This window comes from Gadus macrocephalus, chromosome 9 (genome assembly GCF_031168955.1).
Source record: "Gadus macrocephalus chromosome 9, ASM3116895v1".
Lineage (NCBI taxonomy): Eukaryota > Metazoa > Chordata > Actinopteri > Gadiformes > Gadidae > Gadus > Gadus macrocephalus.
In genome coordinates, this window is record NC_082390.1 from 20,004,942 (window position 1) to 20,029,524 (window position 24,583).

General features: G+C 47.7%; 2 protein-coding genes across 3 annotated transcripts; one reads left to right on the plus strand and one right to left on the minus strand.

Moving 5' to 3' along the window:
• Positions 1 to 1,663: 1,663 nt before the first annotated feature.
• On the minus strand, positions 1,664 to 5,714 carry galk2 (galactokinase 2). Of its 2 annotated transcripts, none has more exons than XM_060061313.1 (10): positions 5,504 to 5,714; positions 5,322 to 5,410; positions 5,106 to 5,229; positions 4,894 to 4,987; positions 4,612 to 4,758; positions 4,406 to 4,504; positions 3,941 to 4,093; positions 3,297 to 3,507; positions 2,985 to 3,186; positions 1,664 to 2,122 (listed from the first exon to the last, which is right to left on the minus strand). In XM_060061313.1, exons 1-10 carry the CDS (start codon positions 5,551 to 5,553, stop codon positions 1,915 to 1,917), a joined length of 1,377 nt encoding a protein of 458 aa, XP_059917296.1. In that variant the 5' UTR covers positions 5,554 to 5,714; the 3' UTR covers positions 1,664 to 1,914. The 2 variants fall into 2 exon arrangements, with proteins under 2 accessions (XP_059917296.1, XP_059917295.1); XM_060061312.1 differs by having other exon boundaries at positions 3,297 to 3,552; positions 5,504 to 5,699.
• A 147-nt stretch (positions 5,715 to 5,861) lies between these two features.
• On the plus strand, positions 5,862 to 23,346 carry cep152 (centrosomal protein 152). Its single transcript, XM_060061311.1, is given in 28 exon segments — positions 5,862 to 6,393; positions 6,641 to 6,751; positions 8,180 to 8,292; positions 8,382 to 8,445; positions 8,532 to 8,664; positions 8,746 to 8,867; positions 9,283 to 9,439; positions 11,303 to 11,443; positions 11,573 to 11,712; positions 12,048 to 12,248; positions 12,618 to 12,765; positions 12,891 to 12,982; positions 13,240 to 13,406; positions 13,870 to 14,071; positions 15,188 to 15,280; positions 15,429 to 15,559; positions 15,726 to 15,854; positions 17,612 to 17,744; positions 18,633 to 19,154; positions 19,254 to 19,374; positions 19,377 to 19,978; positions 20,186 to 20,261; positions 20,453 to 20,620; positions 20,713 to 20,800; positions 21,153 to 21,235; positions 21,324 to 21,480; positions 21,839 to 21,945; positions 22,167 to 23,346. Coding segments are annotated over 27 exon segments (4,905 nt in total). The 5' UTR covers positions 5,862 to 6,393; positions 6,641 to 6,664; the 3' UTR covers positions 22,895 to 23,346.
• The last annotated feature ends 1,237 nt before the right edge of the window (positions 23,347 to 24,583 follow it).

Below are 24,583 nucleotides of genomic sequence, written 5' to 3' on the forward strand. Positions count from 1 at the left end.
GGGTAGGCCTACTTCTTGTGTTTGAGGGAATGTCCACATTGAGCCACACAGCCTCATCTGCCAAATAGATACTTTAGATCACCTGAATCGGTCCCATTGGTGCTGTGAGGTGAGGCATTTCATACTGAAATAAAACAATTTCATCTCTGTACTTTTTACTTAAATCTTCAAAGCTTCTAATTTAAAGAATAATCATTAAAAAGAAGACAATATTGGGGGGAAAACATCTGTAAGACTTGTTTTGCCGGGATTGTCAAGATTTTCCAACACTGAGCTCCTACTGGTGGGCCAAGGTTCATTGAGGTTCTGCCCGTGGTTCACCTGTAGGTCAGGGATCTCCACTGCCTCCAACAGGACGTCAGCGTACTTCTTGACCCCAAACAGCACCGGTAGTGAAGTGTTATATATTATTTTGACGTTAGCCCTTTTCCACATAAATAAACATAAATAAAAATGCTTTCATAGAGTGCCCATCTCTTTATTTTCCACTGTGTTCATCAAATAATGTATTCAACGGTAGATCTGCTTTTGGAGAAAAGCAACTGTCAAAGCGGCATTGACCAATTCTCAAGAGACAGAAAGTGACCGACAATAGACAGATTGTCGTCCTAACTCTTCCCCATTGTTTTCCCGTTCGGGTGCTGGCGGGCAGCAGGATCAAAGAGGTAAAGATCCAATTGCAGACAACTCAGGATAGATAACGAAAAAGGACCTTTAATAAAGGATCTTGATCATCTCCACTGCAATTGAGGAACCACGAGGGACATGACAACAACAAATAACCGACAGGTGAACAAAAGAGGTGACCTTGTATAAATGGGGAGACAATCATCAGGGAATGAGGTGGAGGTGGGACGATAATGAATGACACAAAGGTGAGTGGAATAAGGTGATTGCAGGTTGGAGCTGTAAGGGGAGGGAAAATGTCTAAGGACATTTGGTGGACAAGGGGAGAATGAACACTAAACCAGATAAAGACAAAGACTGATCATAGTAACCCCCTTAAGGGACAGATTCCAATTGTCCCACCAGGTCCAACATTGAGCATGGTGGATGAAGGAAAGGAAAGAGGTCTGGAGGAATGCCGGCAAGACCAGGCAGACAGTGGTAATGTGTAGGCCAATGAGAAGGACTTGCTGCCCTAACTATATCATCCTCATCCAATATATACTAGGCCTATATATTTTAAGTATAGAATACCGTTTATCTTGTGTGGGGCCCTTTGTGTTCAATTGGTGGAATACCCCACCTGTGAACGGTATTGGGTTGAAGAAGGCTAGCGCATATCATGTCCACAGAAGGTAGTCCTACAGTTTTATACCCTCTAAACTTCCCTGCCTTTGAGACGACGCCAACACAAAGTTAACTGCAATACCGCAGATGTTCACAAGGCGGCTCTAATGAACCAAATCACAGCCAAATCAATTAGTGGTTAAAGAAATGGCTATTATAGCAACCATCTCTTTCGATATTATGCAATATCCTGGGTTGTATTCTTTACACTGTTATTCATGACATATTCTATTGAAAAAACAATGCATGTTTTTTTTTCTAATTCTTGAATCTGTTTTGGTTCTGGAGGACCTGCAGTAGGCCTCTTATGGGAGTATGGGGGGGGGGGGGGGGGGGGGGGGGGGCTCACAAAACATACAGGATACACATCTTTTATCAGATAATTATTTTAATCTCATCATTGAAGAAGAACATATGTTTTCTACTATGATTACAGTAAAAACAGTCCCTGCAAAGAGTGATTGCTTATACATTCTGTAAAATCAGAGTCCCTTTAATTTGGTCACAGTTTAAAGAATGCATCTTCTTCTAACCACCTTTTCCAAAAAAACATTTAAAAAGGATTCTCCCAAAGGAATTGATTATTAATCAAAAGCGGTTGTAAACACGATGTGAACAGCTTTACTCCTCGATAAAGATGGTGGCTCCACCTCCAGGCTTTGACACAAACAGACTCTGCTTCTCCATGGCTGCCCTGCGGGGCTCCGGGGCGTAGAACGTCTCCCTCACTGTTCGTATGAACGACTGCACCTTGTCACTTGGAACCATGGAGACCGCACAGCCGCCCCAGCCGGCCCCCGTCAGCCGGGACCCCACCGCACCCGCCTTCCTGCTCCCCGGCAGCAGAAAGGATACGCATTTTTACACCGTGTCACACCAGCGTATCAGCAAAACACAGACCCCTTCACATCACCAGGAGGACACATGTTACGCTAGCGTTACCCAACCATGAGATAACATTTCTCATACTTTACTTCCGTCGTCTTCCTATTTTTAAAAGGGGTGATATCATGCTTTTTTCGACTTTTCCTTTTGTTTTAGACTTTTACACGACGTATGAATACATGTTTTACGTATGCTAAGCTAGAAAAATCTAAGTATGAGCCAGAGGGAGTTTTCGCACCCACCGAGCACGCCCCTCTATAGTGCGTAAAACAGCTATTAATTCCGTAATAGTGTGACATCAGACATCAATAGGCGGTGCTGAAGTGCAGAAGTCCCAGCTTCCCACAATGTTTAAAAACTTCTCGGGGGGGGGGGGGGGGGAATTTGGCAACGCACGTGCAAAGCGTCAGACCAATCACACTACAAATTGACAGTGTGAGAATAATAAGGGGTATTTTTTAAACATACAGGCATGTAACCCTATTCTAGTAGTACCCCCAAATGCAATTATTAACCCTAAAAACGCATGATATGGGATCTTTAAAGGTCTCATGAAGGGATCTGGTACGTTGATAATAGAGACAGACTGGGTTCGGGTTATGTATGTGGAAGCAGATGCACAAAGTTGGAGGACATCGGGGTCGCAAACAATATCAGACATAAAAATTTGGCCAAACAAAACCGCTGCATCAAACTTAACCACACTATCGGAGGTATATTAGATCTCAATTGACTCTGAGATCTCAATTATATAAGTTGATTAAGTTAGATGCTTAAAATCATAGGTGCTATGAAAAGTTACTCACAAACAAATGTCGACCAACTGGTCCAGTTCAGGACAGCTGCATTCATACAGGTCTCTGCAGCTGGCGTGGCTCTCCTTCATCAAGTCTCCCAGGAGAGGTATGGAGTCAGCGGGCTGAGAATCACACACGCTCTTGAAACACAGGACCCGTGAGGCCTCCCCATACACATGCCTGGCCCGCTGGTACAGCTTGAAGTGAGTGACTACAAAAGACACCAGCAGAAACAAGGGAAAGAACAAATGCTGAATGTTAGCCTTGAGCCTCACAAGACCGGCACTGGAAAGTATTTGAAGCCTCTGGCCATGCTCCTACCATGCTGTGTGTTGGAACTGAGCAGGTCTGTACTGAACTGCTCAGGGGTGATGCCCAGGGCCTGGCAGATCTCAGCTCTGCTGTATGCGTCAGAGTGCAGCACCTCCTCTACCAGGCTCAGCATCTCCTCCAGAGAGGCCCCCAGCTCGGCCTGCACCTGGGCCAGCTTCACCAACCTCTTCCACTCCAGACCCTTTACCTTGGCCAGCATCTGCATCCACCCCAGGTATTCCATTAGACTGGATAAGAGTGTCGGCTATTGATGACAAGATACTGTATGCCCATTATGAGACACATTATAGGCTTATGCATTTCTGGGACACCTGCCTTTAAGCATGTTGTTGTTTTTGTTACCATTACGCTCACATTGGTATATTTAGGGTTTCAGGAATGTAATACATACTCTGGACACATTACATTTGCATTTAGGGCAATTTGCAGATGCTTTTTATGGAACGTACAACGTTCCCTACACACATTCACACACCGACAGCAGAGTCAATCACACAGGGCGACAGTGCCAGCACGTTGGGAGAAGTTAGGGTGAGGTGTCTTGCTCAGGAACACCTGGACACTCTACACTCGCTACGAGGAGCCTAGCAACCTTTTGGTTACAAGTCAACTCTCTGAGTAAAGGATCATACCTTTGTAGCTATCCGACACTCCACCACACGGATGTTGAAGTGAGAAGAGGCCGCCTTGTTCATCTCCACACAGCAGTTGGAGATCACAAACACGGCACCGCCCGGAAGCTGGACATCAGTGGCACGCAGCGGGTTGAACTCAATCAGCTTGGCCTGTGATGGGATCCGTAATGATAAGAGGTGGTCGAACTCATTATTTGTTACTTTAAACTAGTCTTAAAGGGTACACACTATGGAGAGGTTAAATATCTAATCTTAGGCTATTTGTTTCACATGTCAGATTTAAGTGCCTTCTCAGATCTAAATGTTTGATTGCTTTCGACCCCTGTGCTAGGCTCCCACCCATAGGTTGTAAAACACACCTGCTCGTGATGACATGTTTATGTCTCGGTTGGTTGGTGTCTGTGGTTAGCAGCCATGCAATCCTTTCATATTTTAGAATGTAAAAACTGATTTTGTACACACGGTTCCTTTCTCTGCCAGAAACGAGATGGATTGGTCCATTCCCCCTCCTTCAGTTCCAATGTATCGCTCACATTTGGCACAGATTTCAGCAAGTGCCACCTTGAGACGTAGATACATAAATCAAGCTATTATAACAGCTATGATGACACACATTATAGTGTTATTCAAATCAAAGCAATCACAATCAGGCTTATGTCACAGAGTACCTTGGAGAGGGACTTCTCATTGGCCTCCATTGTGACCAGGCCAGCACAACACACTAAGGCACTAGAGCTGGACAGGCCTGAGCTGGCCGGGATGGTTCCATCAACAACACACTGCATCCCAACCAAACTGGGGAGGCTGAAGTTCTCCTGGTGGGAACATTATAATGGGAAAAAACATGACGTTATATGTGTGATCATTGCTGTGCATGGAACAAAACAATGAATAGATGAAGCATTACTGAATACACCCTGGACTAAAGTAAACATTCAAACATGAATTACCTGAATGCCTTTGACACCACAGAGAAAGTAATTGTGCCACTGTGGATTGTCTTTGCCAATTTCAATTTCTTCTGTGCCAGACACTCTAAAATCCCTGTCAATATAAATAAATACATGGCTAATTTGATACTTCACTGAATTAATATGTTGACTTATGAATTCATTAATGAATGAATGTACTTAAAAAATGATATTGTAAATGTATGCATTACTTGTATTGAGGATTTGTATTGGCCAGCTCTATTGTCTCCGAATCATTCAAAGAGACAGCTGCAAGAATACTCTGTTCGATGGCCATGGGAAGTACAGAATACCCACAATAATCAACATGTTCCCCTGGAACAATGGGGAGAAAGTTGGAGCAGTTCTATATCAGGACGTAGACGAAAGTAAGGAACTGTTATTGATGTTATTCGAATCTGAATTACCTATGAGATTTACCCTCCCTGGTGCATGTGCATAGAATTTGGGAGACTTTCCATACTTTTTTTCAAAAGCATTTTTCAACATTTGCAACCTGTGGGATAAAGAAAACAAACGTAGTGTATAAAACAAAAGATCAACGAGCATTACAGCATACTTCCTCTCTGAACTGACAGTCTGTTGTTACCTGTCATTGTCTGCAAAGTTTGTTTTGAGGTGTGGTGGATTTGAGTCCATCTTCACTTGTTCAGCATTCCCCTAAGGTGCAGCTTTCTTTCCGGACTATATCAACTTTAAGCGGTTCACTTAAAGTCGTATTTTATTTAAAAAAAAAATAATGCCAGTATCAGCTGACGATCACACGGCATCTTCTTGAACACAAATGCGGAAGCGGCTGGAATGTTGAGTTCAGGAGAATCATCCATGCGCAAAGAAACGCAAGTCGCAGGGATATCGCGCATATGATACAACCTTCTACAGTGCGAAGCACCAACGTCTATTCTACAGTTCCTTATCAAATCTATAGAGAGAATAAGATCGTATAGTAATAAAAACGTGTTTCTAATTTAGATTGAACACAATAAGATAAAGAGATTATTCACAGTTCGCATTGGCTATTGACTCGTATAATATAAGTATCCATAATATCTAGATATTAATCAATCGTTATTTTTCCCTCACTAACAGCTGTCGACGGTAACTTGTTACCGTGGTTACCACGATTTACCGCGGTGGATGCGCGCGAGTTTTCAAAGGAGGCGAGCCGCTCTTTACTTCCTAGAGCAAGCTCTGTTGCTAGCTCTGTTGCTAGCTCTTAGCTCACACAGACGCACACCATGACCGATATATTCATATCAACATGAATTAACCAGTGAAAAGACCACCATCGCTGATCCGCATACGACTACATTTGAAGATTGTATGGCTCTTTGTTGCGGAATGATCCCTTTATTCGTTCGTTCTGCTTGTTTGTTATCGCTACGGATGCACTAGCTCACAAACAGCTCCTTCAGTATTGTGAGCTGCAAAGCAAATGGCAACAAATTAATTTTAATAATGACATTTTAACTTGCTAAGGTAAGCCCTGGGCTGTACAACTAAACCCATTAACTTCACTGTTTTGATTTCGTCAATGATAAGAAATCCCTACGTTTCCACCTGAGGCAGGTAGATGTTTAAAGTGTGTAACAACGGTGTGCCGTCTGTCCCCACAGCCTCTCCTCGGACCTCTGTCCTTCAGTGTGTTCCCCACAGCCTCCCCTCGGACCTCTGTCCTCCTGTCACCACAGCCTCTCCTCTGAACTCTGTCTTACTATCTCCACAGCCTCCCCTCTGACCCTCTGTCATCATGTCCATCGACTTCGACAGCGCTGCCCTTCAGACACAACAAGATGAAGATGAATACGATCAGGAGGATTATGCGAGAGAACAAGAGGTACAGAAATGGGTTTTAAGTTTATTGGTTAACATTGAACCTGTGAGGTGGTTTGAGTATTGAATGCCGTGCACTGGCAACATTGTCATGTTTCATAGGTCGGTGATTGGTTTCTGCTTTGCACAGCTGTTTACCATTGTAGTGAAGTACTTAGTGGGCTTTATTTTAGTAAGTAAACAGACAGTTTAAACACATGAGAGTGATACATTACTCATGCCTCAACCATCCACTGTACCCTGAACCGGGGATGTAATTGGCCCGGGAGAAAGGCCTCCTCCAAGGTGTGTCACACTGGAAACCGCTCTTTCTCCTGTGTTCACGACACATGCATGATTAACCAGACTGGATTTTTTCTTAACGCTGTATGGCAGTGTAGCATCAATAGTCATGTGTTGGTTGTTTTATTGGACAACACTTTAGTTTTGGATAAACTCTTGCAAATAGATGACTTTGGGACACACAAATGTATAAATTCACCGTTATATTTTGATGCTGCGAGTGTTGAAAAACTCAGTGAGGTGGAACGTCTTTCTCATAGAGGAATGTTTCCGCTCCAGTGAACCCATATGTTTGGTCTGAACAATGGAGGGCTTTGGAAGGGAAATGCAACGGCCCCTCGTGGATCTGACAGCATGCCATACAGGCTGTGGATGATTTGCACAGAAGGTCTTCTCTGCTCGAGTCTAGACTAGAGGTGGCGTTATCATAGGGCTTAGCAGTCACATCGAGGAACGCTCTGTGTTTACTGAGGCTGGATGTTGTGGACTATGGGTCTGCTGGTCCTGGATACAGTGAAGGAGGTCAAGTCCATTCACCAGACCTTGTGGGAAGTAAGTCCAGCTGGAGCTGCTGCAGCCTCCATCAGCCCTGCTCTGGTCATTTAGGAGACCCCGTTTACGGCGTTGGACAGTAGTTTAAATCATATTTGTTGTGTGAGTAGTTGCACTGTGATTTCAGTGGAACTACTGTGGGTGTTATGTGTTTCTAACCAGTTTTGTAGGTTAGCAAGATCGGTTGGAAAAAGGCTGTGTGAACTTTCCTCTGGTGGGGGACAGGACTGTCCTTATGCTGGCTCTGTTGAAACATGCTATAAACTAGAGCTTTGCTGTTTTGTTGCTGTGATCTGGCAGTGATGCTACTAATAACAAATACTAATGAAAATAAGGTGATGAATAGAAAGGAATGATGCGGTAAAGTTGGAAGGTGATATATATTCAATTACTTGATAAGAATAATGTAAATATAATCCAATTTAAGTATTCACTGGCATCAGGTTAAAAAGTGTTTTCTATATTGGAAATGTTGCCTGTTAAAATAAGTAGCTCATTATGCACGTGGTCTGGGCGTGCATGATTTTGTCCTCTGTCCTGTGTTGTGATTATGTTGCTAGGCAGCCACAGCGAGTCATATTCCCATGCTATGTTCCAGCTGCACAAGCTGCTCACCGACCTGCCTGATGATATGCTTGAGGACAGCCATGACTCGAGCCCTGAGCTGGAGTACTCTACCTGCAGTAACAACAACATCAACAACAGAAAGGGGTACCTAACCAGTCACACTTCATATACAGAAAATGGATTATTGCACATTATTTCATTCGAATACGTTTCTTGATCTCTTGGTTTCTCAGCCAACCGCCTGAATGGACACAACAAGCTGAACTCTCCCCTCATCCTAAACGCAACTCTTACGAGGTCGGTCAGATTTCCATTGTTGGATTGAACGGTTCTTGGGATGTGTTCACGCTCCATAACTGTACATCCGGTTGGTGTTTCTCAAGAACTACGATGAGGACTACAATGGAGGATCACATCAGCATGAGGGATTCGAGGGCGAGGCTGTTCACATCAATGGCTACGACAGCCATGCCCAGAGACCGCCTCTGACCGCCGCCTGGAAGCAGCAGCCTCAAGGTGAGACACTCCAGCCGTCCCAGGCATGTACCAACACAGCTTGAGATGGTGCTACAGAGACCAACAAGTTCTCCTCCACAGAAGGCTTTGGGTCTCAGCCGTTCTCCCATGGAGCCGGTGACCGTTCGGACTATGAACTCGAGGAGGGAGACGGGAATACGCGGTTCTTTGAGAACCAAAACAATGCAAAGAAGCATTTCCAAGTGAGTTGGTAAACTTTGTTCTTACTGCAGGATGTCTGAACAACTTCTGTCATTCATGTTGGGTGCTATAAAATGTTGTAAATGAGTACTTTTTCAAATGATATTCATTCATTGAGAGACCTTTACCATCTTGTAGTGCTTATCTTGTCTGGTAAGCTTGAAACTGAGTCAGTGAAATGTTAGTTGTGGTTTTATTTTACGGAATGCGCTGAGAGTAGTTCTACCGGAAGGCCTACTATACTGTTGATCAATATTTTGTTTCTATTAAATTGTTCCATTGCTATTATGCCATAGTGCGTATGTACTTGTTTTGTGTGAATAAAGTCAAGGGAATTTAAGACATCCTTCTGTGTGTGTGTGCGCGTGTGTGACCAAACACTCAAATCCTGTGCCTTATCACGGTCTGTGCTTTCAGAACATCGATGATCCAGGGTCAGGAGAGAGAAGGGTGGCTCACTGCAAGGCAAACTACAACCCCCATAAACCTGCTGGTCAACCGCAGAGCCACAGCGTTCAGGCCCCTCTTGAGCCCTTTGAGCACCTGCAGAGAGAATACCTGGACACCGCACAGAGTGAGTCCCACAACACGCATTCTGAAACGGGACACAAGTGATGTCTTCACTACGAGTATGACCGTCCTTTTGTGAAGGTGACGGAAGAGCAAAAAATACCAATAAGTATTAAAGTATGATAGAGTCTGATGGTTAGACTGCCTTCACTGGGCAATTTCAAGTACGGTAATGAAGTTGGATCGTCTTGCTCCTTACTCCAGTATTACCAACTTATAATATTGCCCCAAAAAAGGCTTTTGACCTCTTTAAATATATAGGATGTCAATCAATGGTCAACTGGCCAATTCAGGCAGGCACATACACCGCAAGAGGAGACGTGTTGAAAAAAACCATGGCTGTTTGAGATCCTAACATCGATAATGTCAACCATCAACACAGGCTCGATGGTTTCTTTAACGCTCAGACATGGAAATCAAAATCAACCGCTGGCCAGAAGAGGCCCCACACATCTACATACAATGTGCGAGGATGTATATGTGGATTTATATATCAAATATCTAAGACTCAGAGAAGCTTAACTTTCTCTCGGACTCGCATATTTAAATGAAGGGCCACATCCCCAAACCCTAGCGTTATACTTACTACAAGGGTCCTAGAAGCGCCAGCAACAGCTGGCAAGACACATCCACACATGGTGGCATTATATACACTAGACTATATATAGTGTTAGAGAAGCTCAGCCCTCTCTCGGACACGCCTACTACCGCCTAGTGAAAGTGATTATGTAAGTCCTTTTGCCAACTATAAAATGTTTTTTAGAGGGTTCAATGTGAAGGGATTTTCACACACTTTTTAATCCAAGCGTCAAATAGTGTCGTGGAGGGCAGTTCACGGATGTGGGGGATTATGTGGTGAATGTGCATTCTTTTAAACAGCCGTTTTCTGGAGTGGTTATTTTTTGCTTCCCTGTTGGATAACTTAAAGTAGGTATCACTCTTTTGGGGAAAATCTTTGTAACAATCCTCCCTGCCACACTGCACCATGTGGCTTCACTGGTCTCCTCCAGGACACAGGGGGGGGCTGAGTTAACCGGCTTACTGCAGAGTTGTTATAATTCTAAGTGTCAGAGCAGGTGTTCAGTGCTGGCATGTCAGTTCTCTCCTGAATGTGTGTGGAGATGGCTGGTCAACGTGTGGTGCATTGATTGTTCGATGCACCACAGGTGTGCAGCTTCATTTAAATACAGTCTAATCAATCTGATTTCGGGGCCAAGTGAGGCCACACACACGCACATACACATACACACACACCTCTGTTGGTATCCAAAATGAATCTGTTGCGATACAACAGCACACCATTATGTGATCAAAAGCAACTTTCATTCACGTACCGCAGTGCAAGTCGCCATTGGTTTGTAGCATTGCCTGCAGTGCAGATTAATGATTTAAACAGATGGCAATAATTCTAGGTCTATGAATATAGTTTACAACTATGGATGCAATAAGAGTACTGTGTGTATACAAATGTAAATAGGCTTTTGTATACATACAGGTTATAGGTTACCTCTGCCATGTCCTACAACTATTGACCATGGGGACTATGATGAAGATACCCGACTGTGATTGGTTAAACTGATTTAATCACATGCTAAAGCCGTTAGCTTTTTATGACAAAGCTATGACCTATAGTTTTACATTGACAGACTTGATGACTATTTACAACCCATACATCTGTTAAGGAACCTCCCTGGGCAACTCAACGCAATGTTGGTTTCCCCTACTAGCCCCTTGCACAATACAGGCCGGTACAAGTCATCAAAGTCATTGGAGAGGGATTCATTCGGGGGACGGTGGTTCAGTTGGTTGCAATCTGAAACCGCTCCGCAAGTATAACACACTGGACCTCTTACCGCCTCCATTGCAGACACCGCTGAGGGCCAGCAGCTGGCTCAGCTGCAGATTCTCCACAAGGCCCAGCAGAGACAGGTGGAAGACCTGGAGCGCAAGCTGGAGGACTCCAGGCGCAACATGCGCTACCTTGAGCATCAGTTCGCCATCGTTAAAGGTGATTCATGCCATTTGGCGACGTCATTAGTGTCATTTAGGATTTAGTAGTAATAGAACAAACGATGCACCTTTCCCTTGATTTGAAAACTAAACGGTGATAACAAATTTTGTCTATAATAAAAATTAGATGAAAAAGATGGCCTGGCAGTGAGTCTGAAGGAGTCCAGCCACCTGGTGGAAGAGGGCCAGGAGAGGGAGGTTCAAATGCAGAACAGGGTCAAGTCCTTGGAACTGCAGATCCAGTCACTGACAGAGCGAGACCATGAGGTGAGTCTACATTGCAGCGCTGCTGTTGACTTGATTTACTCTTCAACGGACTGCATTTGTAGTGCGCTTTTTATACTCGTGGCCACTCAAAGCACTTTGCACTCGCATTCACCCATGGATACACACATTCATAAACTGATGGTCAGTCAGGCAAGGCGACAGCCAGGAGCACGGGTTAGGTGCCTTGCTCAGGGAAACCCCAACACTCCACTAGGACGAGCCGGGGATAAACCAGCCACCTTCCATTTTGCAAGAAAACCAGAAAACACTTTATCCCCCGTGATAATAAGCATAACACCTAACACAATATATCCATGAACTGGTTTCACTTTCAGAACCTTAAGAAGCAGCGGATAGCGGAGGCTGCGGTGGACAGTCTGAAACAGCAGATGGCAGAGCTGTGTCGCTCAGAGACGCTGTCTAGAACGCGGCAGCAGCACGACCAGGACCTGACGGTCAAGAGGGAGCAGCACAACGCTGCGCTGCTGGGACTGCAGCAGCAGCTGGACGCCAGCGCCCAGGCCCTGAAGGAGCAGGTCAGCACTCCGCTGGTTGAGGCGTCTCGGGACTTCTTGTCCCTTACGCTCTGGGACGCACAACGTCAGTGTTCACAGGGACGTTTGAAGGTCCCGGGGACGGTTTTACCTAGGATGTACACCCATAGCTTCACTCTCTTTCCAGTAGCAACGGGGGCCCAGCAGTACAAGTTTGCAGTCACACATCCGTTGTAATCCACACAAAGCTGACATTTAAAGAAGATAGAGAAATCCACGTTTTAGTGGCTGTTTATTGATCCCTCTATGGAATCGATAAACAGCCGCAGAGATTAGCATAATGCAACATTAAGAGGCCTTAGGAGTTGCGCGCTAGGGGGCCTTGTTTAATGGCGGGGGGGTGCGCTGCAGGTGGAGGTCGGCCAGAGGTTGCGGGAGCAGGTGAGGCAGCTGGAGCACCAGAGGGAGGCGGAACAGTTGGAGCGGGCCAGGGTGGTCAACGCCCTCTCCCAACGTCTGGAGGAGACTCAGAAGCAGTGTGCCAAGCTGCTCCAAACAGGTGCCCTGCATGCTCTCCCTACACGCTCAGCCACTCTGCAGCGTTTTGCCGTTGGTCCCAAATACTAAGTACTAATGCTAACTCAATTCTGAAAAAATAAATGTCCATCGTTCCCCAACATGAAGGGTCTGTGCAGGAGATGAGCCAAATGCAAATCAAGCTGCAGCAAGCTCAGGCGGCGAAGACTCTGAGTGAAAACATGAACCAAGGGTTGCAGGTTTGTTGCATTCATGTGAAATCTTCATATATGTTCTGCTATTGAGTCATTTAGTCACACTGAACACATACAGGTCGTTAAGGTCTCTGCAGGGATTAGCTTTATGTCCAGGTAGAATGCAGCCCGTGGGAATCTAAACCAATGCACTGGGTGTCGGACTGCTGTAACCACGACGAGACTACCCCTAGTCCTGCATCCTTGCTATCGGCCAGTTCAAAAACTCCCGGTACCATCCCTCCCTGTAATCTGTTCTGCAGGAGGACCTGACGGACCTGAAGGAGCAGATCACCATGTACGAGTCTGCGGTGAAGCACGGCGTCATAGTTCCGGACCCCATACTGGACGACTGGGAGAACCCCCCCTCTGAGTCCTACGTCGAGCTGGGCATCAAGAGCGCCAACCGCAAGAAGGTCCGGCTGCACAGGTACTTAGCCAGGGAACCCAGAGCCCCCGGCCTCCTGACAGCTCACTGAGAACCCACTGCACCAACTATCTCCCTCTGATGCATGGCAGGGTCACACCTCAGTGTTAAATATAATTACAATGGCTTGGCCTGTAGATCTTTCCACTCTGACTGGTAAAAAGACAAAATTGTAATTCTGGATCCTGTCCTTGGTGTCGAATCAGAATTTATTTTATGAAATCTTATTGTGCAAGTACGCAAGAGTAAAATTCTTAGGCTTGGTTCAGCCACATAGCAGCAACAAAAGAAGATATAGTCAATAAGTAAGACACAACCAATTCAAATAAAAAATATGTAATACGTAGCAGACGTGGTTGTGGTACCAACCATGGTTGATTGTATCTCTGTTAGCTCGAATGTGTCTGGACGGTGTAAAACCTGGTGGTGTTTCACTGGGTGTAACTGTGATCGTGGGCCTCTGCAGCACACTATTGGGGGAGCTGGCCAAGCCCACACTGCCCCTGGAAGAGCAGGTGAAGCAGCTACGAGCCGAGCTGCAGCGCTGCCTGGGCAGCCTGAAGGCCAAGAGGCAGAGGATGGGCCAGCTGCAGCAGGAGCTGCAGGCCTCTCAGAGCAGCCTCAGCCTGATGAACACACAGCTGCACCCCGCTCAGCCTCCGTCACCGGTGAGCTCAGGTCGATGGCGGACTGGAGCACATTGACCCCTGCTCGGCACCTGACCCATGTGCTCATATCATGACTGAATATGACTCGTATTAACATTCATGTTCTTTGCTTTGAGATCATTTGCAGCTGCAATCGCTAATTACACATTTCTGCATGACATGCAACCTATTTCATATATATATATATATATATGAATATTACTGTATCACCAAAAACCAGTTTGATCTGATAAATCATTCAGGGTTTACTCAAAGCTGAACTTATTTGAGCGTCAACAAAGTAATCTATGCCATTTTATCACTGTTGCTAAAATATGACCATATAAAAAACAAAGGTGGTGTTCTGTTTTCGACTTTGACTTGACGTGGTGTGTGACTTGTAGAGCTCTGCCTGGACAGTGGGGCAAGGCAAGGCGCTAGTGTTGGGCTTAGGGGTGCTGTAGCTACCCCTAGGATAGCCATAATGCGCCACTAGCACCCCAAAGAAATGTTGGTGTTTTTATGAATTTTGAATTTTTAAAATGTGGATACTATCTACTACTACGGGCGTTGAACTTTGGACGACTTCATCTCCTATCCTGTAATAATTTAGCACAAGGAAAGGGCTAAATAAGGGCCATATCATAATGGATCACTTTTGACCCTCTGTATCCCATGAGCTGAGCGCCTTGTGTTTAACACAGAAGGGCATTGTAACCGTTGTGGAGCAGCCTGGGTTCTGCTGATGCCGCCGCGCTCAAAGGTCAACCAGCCCCATAGCAGACGCTAAAGAAGAGCGACGGCGCCGCCCTGGTGGAGGGTGGAGCTCCTTCTGAGCAGCACTTTATTATGACGTCCCATTGATATTATTAGGTCAGGCTTCACGGACACGCCAAGGAGTTGTGTAGTGCGCATACTATATTAACAAAATGTGGCGCACTTAATTTCATATACAACGTTACGTCATATTCTCACCAGTGTCTTTCTTCCAATTTTGTGTTAATGTTTTTGTCCATTCTCAGATGTATTGTTGCCATTCTTTCCATGCTGCTGTGTACGGTATAAGATCAGTTTTATTTTAGTAAATTGTAATTAGAAATGCAGGATTTTCTGAACTTGTGTGTGTGTCACCAACAGGTGAGAGCCAGTCCTGTAGACGTGGTGGGGGCTCCTCAGGGTGACTGCGCCAGGCTACAGCAAGAAATCCACCAGCTGAAGGAGCAAGTGGAGGTTGGTCACTAAACACATCGTCACTACAGAGACCTCCATGGACCCTCCCTCAGAGCCAACCCACCCCCTTTATAACATGTTTACCTCATTTGAATGTTTGTACGTGTGTGTGTGTGTGTGTATGTATTTATGTTTGTTTGACTTGCAGAGCCTAGAGAGGAAGAACCAGCACCTGCGTCAGAGCGAAGAGAAGGTGAGGGCGGCCAACACAGAGCTGTGCTCCAAGATGAGGGAGATGATCCAGGAGCTGGACCAGGAGAAGCAGGAGGCTGCACAGAGGTAGCCATCCGAGGAGGAGGACAGACGGATCAATAGTTTAGCGCTGTTTACGAATGTAACGCAATGAACTTCACAACTGTTAAAAAAAATCGAATTTGAGCGTGCTGGCGTTTGTGTCAGTGTCTGAAGCTAGCAGTGAGTAACCAGCCCTTGGACGTGTCTCCAGGTACGAGCGGGTCCAGCAGCAGTACAGGGACGACGTGGTCCAGCGGGTCCGCTCAGACCTCTCTGAGGAGCACCACGCCCACATGGACCAGCTGGTCTCTGAGCACCAGCAGCAGGTCCATCAGCTCAAGTAGGTCCTCCAGCGTCCCGTCTCTCTGTCTTCCTAGAACCCCTCAGCATCATTTTCTTGACTCTTATGACGGTTTAAGGCAGGGTTTTCCAACCTTTTTTGATCCAAGAACCATCAGATTCATGAAAAGATTTGGAGGACCGGTGGTCAATTTGAATGCATCATTTTAAGATTAATCATTTTTTAACAAAGGATGTTGCTGGTTTTCAAGATGGTTTGTTTGTTATATTCACAACAATTAAAGCAACGGAAATGATATGCTTGAGTCTCGGGGCCCCCTTCAACAATGGAATAATATAATATAATACAATTTATAAAGAAGAGAAAAGTCACCTCATACTTAAAGGGATACTTCAGCGGTGGAGATATGAAGGTTATACGAAGGAAATAATTTGATGCATTATAAATGTGCAAAAAGGGGGCACCTCTGCCCTCGTTTTTTCAAACGCAGCATTTGTATATTACTGTACAGCATAAAATCATTTGCTAATTACAGTAGCTCAGCATATCAAGTATTTGCACTCAACCTTTTCTCCCCAGTTGAAATAAGAGTTTATCTTATACAGTAGGCCTACTTTAGTATAACAGCACTTGGGTTAGTAAACAAATCACAACAAGCAACATGAATTTGAAAGTTTATTCATGAAAAGATATGAACTATTTACAAAAATAAAACGTGTAGGGTGCGTTTGCTAGAGTCAGAATAGTCCCAGCTCATCTTGAGCATCTACTGTCTCCTGGTAGCCACGGTACTGCCCATCTTGTGCTGGGTAATTAGCTCTGATGGCCTGGACAACACAGGAAGCCGATACTGGCTAAGAAAGAAAGAGAACAACATTAGCAAAGCAAGATAAATTATGCCTTGCGTAGCCTATACAGCATTACACAGACTTCAAGCTAACGTAACGTAGCATATGCTCTGCCAATAGGATCGGCTACTTTCCGATAACTACATTGTCACGTTCCCCGGGACTCAAAACTATTGTAGCCAATGTGTTAGTAAAAAAACAAACTCTATGCTCAGAAGTCTGTTTTTCCCGGCAGGCTTTCGCTGGCGTTATCAGTTCACTTTTTGGGTCCGGAAATATGTATCCAATGCCCAACTTTTCAGATGAGGGGTAAATCCTGGGTGAGAGGTTACACACATGGCCCCGTCCTCACCAGATTCAGCCATTTATTCTAGAAGAAACTGGCATCGCTGAAATTCTGTGCAGCGTTAGTGTCTAAAGGCGAACAGAGCAAACCGGCGCTCCGGCTCCTTGTCGCAGCAGCCTCCTCCTCCATTTGTGTCAATTCTTCCTGGCTGTATTCTGGCTCAGTGGCTTAGTGACCAGTGGTTTTTAGTCCTCGGCCCTTCTAGCAGGCAAGCAAAGTTCTCCCGAGATGATGTGAAACGCATAATTTGACGTCATTTCGGGAGAAAATTGGATCAGGAAAGCTGGGCCAAGGGAAGACTGGGTTAGACTGAGGGAAAAAAAAACGTTGTTTTTATATTACAATAGCGATTTTATAATGATAGAATGCCGGTTCTGAATGGGTGAAGACGGTACCCCTTTAAATAAACACAAAAGTAGTGCAAAGACCCAGTGCATTTACAATTTCTGTCTATCTATTGGAGGAAATAGCATGACTCGTATAGCCTAAATTATAAAATGAGATTATTTTATGGAAATGTTTTCAAGGCCCGGGTCTAAAGGGTCCCTGGACCGGGGGTTGGGTAGTACTGGTTTAAGGGATTGACTGTTTGTGTTCCACAGAGCGCTCCTGGCTGAGGCCGGTGATAAGCTGTTCGGGGTGCAGGAGTGCTACATCTCGGTCTGTAAGGAGAAGGACTCGCTGGAGGAGAGGCTTGGGCGCACCACAGAGGAGGCTCTCACAAGGGAGCAGGAGGTAAGGCTGCACCCTTTACTGAGGAGTGGAGTAACATTAAGAGGCCTGCGTCAGCCAAGGCAATGGCCTAAGAGGTTAATGAAGGGTCATTTCTCATGCAGCCAGATGGCAGTTGTGTCATTAAAGATGTCTAAACTAGTCTGAGGTCAGTTGAAAAATTACGCAAGGGTTCTGTGCTATTTGTTATAATAAATGAAACGTGTGACATTGAGATGAATCGATGTATTCACGACTAGTGATTCAACTACAAATGTGTATGGTTGTATTTACCTTAGTTTGTCTTTGGGCTGTACCCAAAAGGTAGACCGCTCGATCCATTGTATGAGAGCCAATCTGAAATTATGAAAATGGTTTATATGAGTAGTACACTATGTAGAGGTTTAAGCTACAAGTTTACCATTACACGTGAATCATGTAAAAGAGAGAAGAATGATTACAGGAGAACTACTAATTCGGTGTATACGTGAGCTTATTGCATGTTGGATCTAATCAGAGACCAACATATTAACGAACAAAAAAACTTGACTGGTAAGTTCTGCAACGGCGAAAACAACCTCTTGACTATTGTTGTGAGAAGATCCAGTCGATCTGGTTCTATGAACTTAACTCAGTCTTGTTTTGTTAGCAATGCATTGCCCTGATTGCATGAAACTATGGATGGGACATCCAATAACAATCGGTGAAGAGCTGTTGATTGGTCCATCATGTATTGATCTTGTCAAGTCAAAGTTGTAAAGACTTTATTATGACTTGGCATTTTATTATGTGATGGCATTTAAATCTGGTAGAAAGATTGTAATTAAAATGACTAATCTGCAAATAATGAGTAGGCGAGTCGGGTCCAGGCCTTCATGTTTAAGGACTGGGTTACTTTGTGTATTTTTAAAGATGAAGGAGCAGAGCAGCGCCGCCCTGGACGCCCTGAGGAGACAGCTGGAGGACCAGCACCAGGCCTCCGTCCACCAGCTCCAAGCTCACTGGCTGTCGGAGCAGGAGGCGGAGCTCCAGCAGCAGGTCACCTCCCGGCTGGCCTCGGCCAAGGCCGCCTGGGAGGAGGAGGAGCAGCAGCAGGTAACGTTCCCACCACGCACCCCCGCTCTGCCGACGCCGCCCCCCTGTGGACGTGGTCCTAAAGACGTTGTGTGGCTGCTGCCTGTGCAGAGGGCGGAGCCCCGGGCCGGGAGCCCTGAGGAGGCGGGTACGGTGGAGGGCTGGTCCCAGACGGAGGACGCTCCGGCCGGCCCACCCGGCGCTGTATTCAGCGCCGAGGAGCTGGAGTCCAGGCTCGGCGCCCAGAGGCAGGCCCTGCAGGCGGAGGCGGGCGGGGAGCGGGAGAGGGCCGTGAAGGAGGCCCGGAGGAGGCTCCAGACGGAGCTCCAGAAGAGGCACCTGGAGGACCTGGCCACACAGGTAACGGGAGACGCGTCCGCCAGTCGTTCACGTAGGCCTTCACACGCCGTGAGGGCACCCGGCGACTGAGACACATGCTCTGTTGTCCCGGGGATGCAGGTGGAAGGAGCGGTGAGCCGGGCGTACGCACGCTGGCTGGAGGACCTGACCTTGCTGCCTGAGTACAAAGCCAACCTCCAGGAGGAGAAGGACCAGTGGGAGGAGATCCTCAAGCAGAAGGCATGAAGCACTCAGTCGTCCACAAGGAGGTACACCGGATGTTATGCATGCGTGTTGACCGCTGTTCCCCGTGGCAGGCGGCCCAGACGGAGCTGCTCCAGGGACAGCTGGAGCACCTGAAGGGCGAGCAGGCCGCCCTGCTGAGGGCGGAGCTGGCCGCGGCGCGGGCCGCCTGGACCAGGGACAAGGAGCAGGAGATCGCCTCCCTGCTGGCCCCCTGGAGGGAGCAGGAGCAGCGCCGGCTGGCCCAGGCCCTGCAGCGGGCCGCCGAGGAGTGGCAGCTCCAGAAGAAGGAGCTGCTGGAGCGCTGCGAGGCCGGTCTGCAGCGGGCGCTCGGGGAGAGGGAGGAGCGCTGGAGGGGCCAGCTGGCAGAGGGGCAGCAGGCACAGAGGAGGCAGGCCAGGGAGGGGCTCCTGGCGGAGCTGGACGCCAGCCTGGCGGAGCTCCGGAAACAGCCCCACGGGGGCACGGTGAAGCCGTGGGCGGGAGAGACCGGGGGCACAGAGAGCCACGCTGCACGGGACACCGTTGCTCAGATCATCGCCTCGTCCTACAGAGATCTCACGGCTAAAGCGTTGGGCCAGGCCAAGAAGGAGTGGGACAAGGTGAGCCTTTCGGTTCAGGGGCAGGAGTGGTGGCCGAGCTTGACCTCTGTTAATAATTATACCAGGAGGGTGTCTGTCACGTGCGTTCTAAAGGTCAGGGTGTTGTGACACCAGGACAGCCCTGTAGGAGAGGTTATTTCACCGGTGAAATATGATGGATAAGGTTGCCGGTACTGGGTGTCAATGTCTATGTTTGTGTTTGAACAGATAAGTGAGGAGAAGCTGAGCTGCGCTCTGAGAGACGCACAGGAGCAGCACCAGAGAGAAATCGGTCAAATCCAGAGTATGCACTGCATTATCCCTTTGTACCGCTGTTCCACTACACAAATACATTCGTGGTTTTATTAAACATTTACATTTGAAAACACGATGCACGTAATGCAGCATTTACTACAAAGCAAAGAAAGCGCTCTTGATCCACGAGCAGACGTCCCGGTCGTCCCTGACCTTGCGGTTCGCGCCCCGCCCATGCAGGCTCTGCGTCGCTGCTGCCCCAGGAGGCCCGCTGCGGGGGGCGGTGCGCGGAGGCGCTGCGCAGGCTGCAGACCAAGAACCAGGAGCTGCAGAGGCACCTGGAGAAGGCCTGCAGGCAGCTGCAGCACACGGTGCGCGACAACAAGGCCACGGTGCAGCGCCTCAAAGGTGAGCCGCCTCCAGCCACGCTCTGGGGACGCAGAGGTCTGGTGAAGGGCAGCGTGGGGTCTGACAGGGGGGACGCTGTGGTTGTGTTGCAGAGGAGCAGGAGAGCAGCCTGCAGCACGCCCAGGAAGACCACCGACAGCAGCTGGAGGACGTGACCCGGACGCTGAAGGACGCTTCAGGGTGCGTTACGGTCCCCCCACTGTAAAGCTCTTTCTCTCGGTGCCTCTTCCAGATTGTCGTTGGCTCCCAGTCCAAAAGGTTGTGGGGTTTGATCCCCAAACATAGCTCCCCTATACTCGCTCAGCAGTGACCTGTTAAAGGGTGACATGGTGATGGTAGTGTTAAGGACTCGCCCTACGAGGTCCCCTGACTCCCTGTGTAGCTCCTTGAAGAGGGTGAACGTGTGTATGCGTGTTTCTGTGTGTCGTGCATTTGTCTGTCTTATACATGTGTGTGTCGTGGAGGTGTCTGTGTGTCGTGGAGGTGTCTGTGTGCGTGGATGTGCCCTCATCGTATCCGTGTTCCCTCCCAGGGTCTGTGGCCGCCAGGCTGACCTCCAGCCGGGCCTGGACGAGATGAAGCAGCAGTACCTGTCGGCCGTGGACAAGATCCGAGGTGGGTGTGCCTGCTACCCCCCCCCCACACACGTAGCTTCATAGCAAGCGCCCCGACGCGCCCTGACCTCAGCGCTGTGGCTCTGCAGGGGACATGCTGCGCTACCTGCAGGAGAGCAAGGAGCGCGCCGCCCAGATGATCAGGGCCGAGGTGCGGCGGGAGCGGCAGGACACGGCGCGCAGGATGCGGCGCTACTACATGAGCTGTCTGCAGGAGCTGCTGCAGCACGGGGAGCAGACCTCAGGGTAGGCCCAGTGGGGGTGGGGGGGTGGGGGTGGGTGTTGCGAAGTGTTCCTTTCAAGGCCACCGTATTCAGGTTTCCCCTGATCTGAGGCACTGTGAACACATGGCAACATATCCCTCAACCCCAGGACAATATGTAAATAAAATGTAAACATGTAAGTCCAGGGGTTGGTAATGTAGATGCTGATAATGTTAATATTAGAAAGATGGCGAAACATGAGGCGATCCATCACTGAAGCAATTCAGACTCCCTTCCCCTCTTGAGCTCTGATTGCTCCTCTGAATCCTCGTGGATCCTGAGGGACACCTGGTCCAGAGCAGTGCGCTGACCTCCAGGTGTGGTGGTGTTTTCTCCCCAAGGGCTGAGCAGAAGATCATGAGTGCTGCAGGGAAGCTGCTGGCGATGGCCAAGGTGCTGGAGACCCCCGTGAAGAAGAAAGCCCCCCTCAAGGACCACGCCTTACCCGGTGAGTGCCGAACCCAACCACCCTGCCATCAACGACTGAGACGTACAGCTAGACTAACTGATCTCTGGAGTCAGCACAGGCAGGACCTGAGTCAATCCACTGGCCTACATCCAAGGATGATGCAGTCTGTGATCAGTGGTGGATGTACACCTGTGGACCGACTCAGCTGAGTGAAATGGATTGATGTGGTTTAATGGATCGGTGTGTTCCTTCCATGACAGCCAGCGGCTCCAGTGGACCGCCTCCCTCCAGGAGAGCAGGAAGTTCCCCCTGGGGCTCCTCCCCAGGGTTGCCGCTCCCTGGGCTGGGTCTAGAGGAGGGGGCCCGCGAGGCAGACCCGACCCCCAAGGCCGACCCCCAAGGCCGCGTCCCGGCCAGGAACAAGAAGCCCGGGAAGGACCCGGTGCAGAGCAGCCCCGCGCCGGGGAGGGGGAGGGACGCAGGACCCCACGCCTCGCGGCCCCACACCGCATACCCGGGCTCCGCCTCCCCGCCGGGCTTCCTCCCGCCGTCGCTGAGCAACGGTCTCCGGGACCTGTACCTCCAGGGAGCCGGCTCCCCAGGGGGCACCGGCGGGCCCGCGGGCCCGGAGCTCCGAGGCCAGCGCTCGGTCATCAGGGAGTCCCCCGTCCGAGACGAGGGGGAGAGCGACTGGAGCGCGGCCGGCAGCTCGGAGGGGGGCCTTGTGGCGGCGGGGGGGCGGCTGGCCCGAGACGGACACCAGGTGGAGGAGTTTGGACGGCTGGCCCCGGACGCGTCGGACCTCACTGTGTACAACGAGTTCGCCAAGAGGCCCCTGAGCGTGCCGTCGGCCAAGAGGACGTGCAGAGAGCCCACGCCCGGCTCGGAGGTGCCCGGGGGGGGGCAGCCCGGCAAGGCGGTGTTCTCGGCGCTGAGGCAGTGCCAGCAGGACAGTGGCTTCCACAGCCCCTTCTCACAGCACCAGTGATGGCACACCGGTCCACCAGACCCCTCCACCGTACGGGGCCTTATGCAGTGACACTGTTTACACACCCAGAGGGATGTCTTTCTGGGGGTGGTAGAGCCAGAGCTGTAGTGCCTGACTGTGAGTGGCAGAGTTAGAGATTGAAAACGGATTTGGATATACAGTCGAAAACCTCAGTTGACGACCACAGCATGCCAGGCAATTATATTCATAAGCAGCTACTCAACTTTACATGACTTTCAAAAATATTGATCTAAATCCTGAACTTCATGGTTTAATGTTTTAAAGCTGAAATGACATCTAGTAGCTAAATAGAAATCAATTTTTTTTTGCATAAAGAGCATTCCTTTAGTGCTAAAGGCGTTATGCAGTATTGGATCTCTTGGCTGCCTTTCTGACCGGGCCAGAACATCAGGCTCTACTTGAAGGTTGCTGAAGCCGCTTGGTGAGACATGCAGGAGCGTTCCCCGGCCTCTATGGAGTCCACTTCACCAAGATAAACAGCTGGATAGACTGGTGGTGCTGCTGTCATGGTCCAGTCCCAGCCTGTACAACAGGTTCATGTGTCTCCTGATCTGTACTGGCAGGCGTATGACTTTGCTCTGGTAGTGGCGTGCGTAGCTGGAGTATTCAAATACTCCTTCCTTGTTGCTTTAAGTACTCCAAGTCCCTTTGTGCTCGTGTGCCTCAGTTGTTCATTAATGTTTGTTTTTTAAGTTGTTTTGTGTTTATATTTGAATGTTTTAATTTAAACTTTATATTTTATATTAAGTTAAGAAGGTATGCTGTGCATATATTAAATAAATAATTTTTTTTAACAAATCAATGGCTCTCGAAAGTTCCTTGAATTTTGCTTGTTCAGTTGCTCAGATCCAGTACAAAAATGTAAACACAACTATTATAATCGTCTGAGTCCGATAACATTAGATTCAACTTTATTGTCATTGTGCAGAGGACAAGAATAGAGACCGAAATGCAGTTGCGTCTAAACAGTGCAAACAAGCAGTATGGTGCAGAGTGTAATGAACACAACGTCTAACTGATCACTGTCTTGATTGTTTGTTTGTTTTGCCTTGATTATTATTATTTTTTTTCACAATGTCTTGTTTTTAAATGATTTATGATGACTTTATGCTCTGTAAGGGGACCTTGGGTGCCTTGAAAGGCGCCTCTAAATTAAATGTATTATTATTATTATTATTAATGGATAATATAGCTTTTGCAGGGTATGTAATGGACAATATAGAAGGTGCAGACTATGTAATGGATAATATAGTTGGTGCAGACTATGTAATGGATATTATAGAAGGTGCAGACTAATGGATAATATAGAAGGTGCAGACTATGTAATTGATAATATAGAAGGTGCTGACTGTAATAGATAACATAAAGTGCAGTATAGTATGTAACAGCTAATATATAGGTGGTGCAGTATAGTATATACACGTAATAATGTAGATAGTATAGTTTGTACATAATATAGTGCAGTGTGACTGAACAGTATAGACAGGTATATAAAGTATAAAGTAAAGTGTACAGTAAGGATATATACAGTACATTATAAGAGTGATATGTGGTGTATAGGTGATTACAGTATATAAGTAGTACTATAGGTGTAAATATAGTAAATAAGTAGTACTATGGGGGGGGTCAGTCACGGGGGGAAATGTGTGGGTCAAACTGACGGTACAG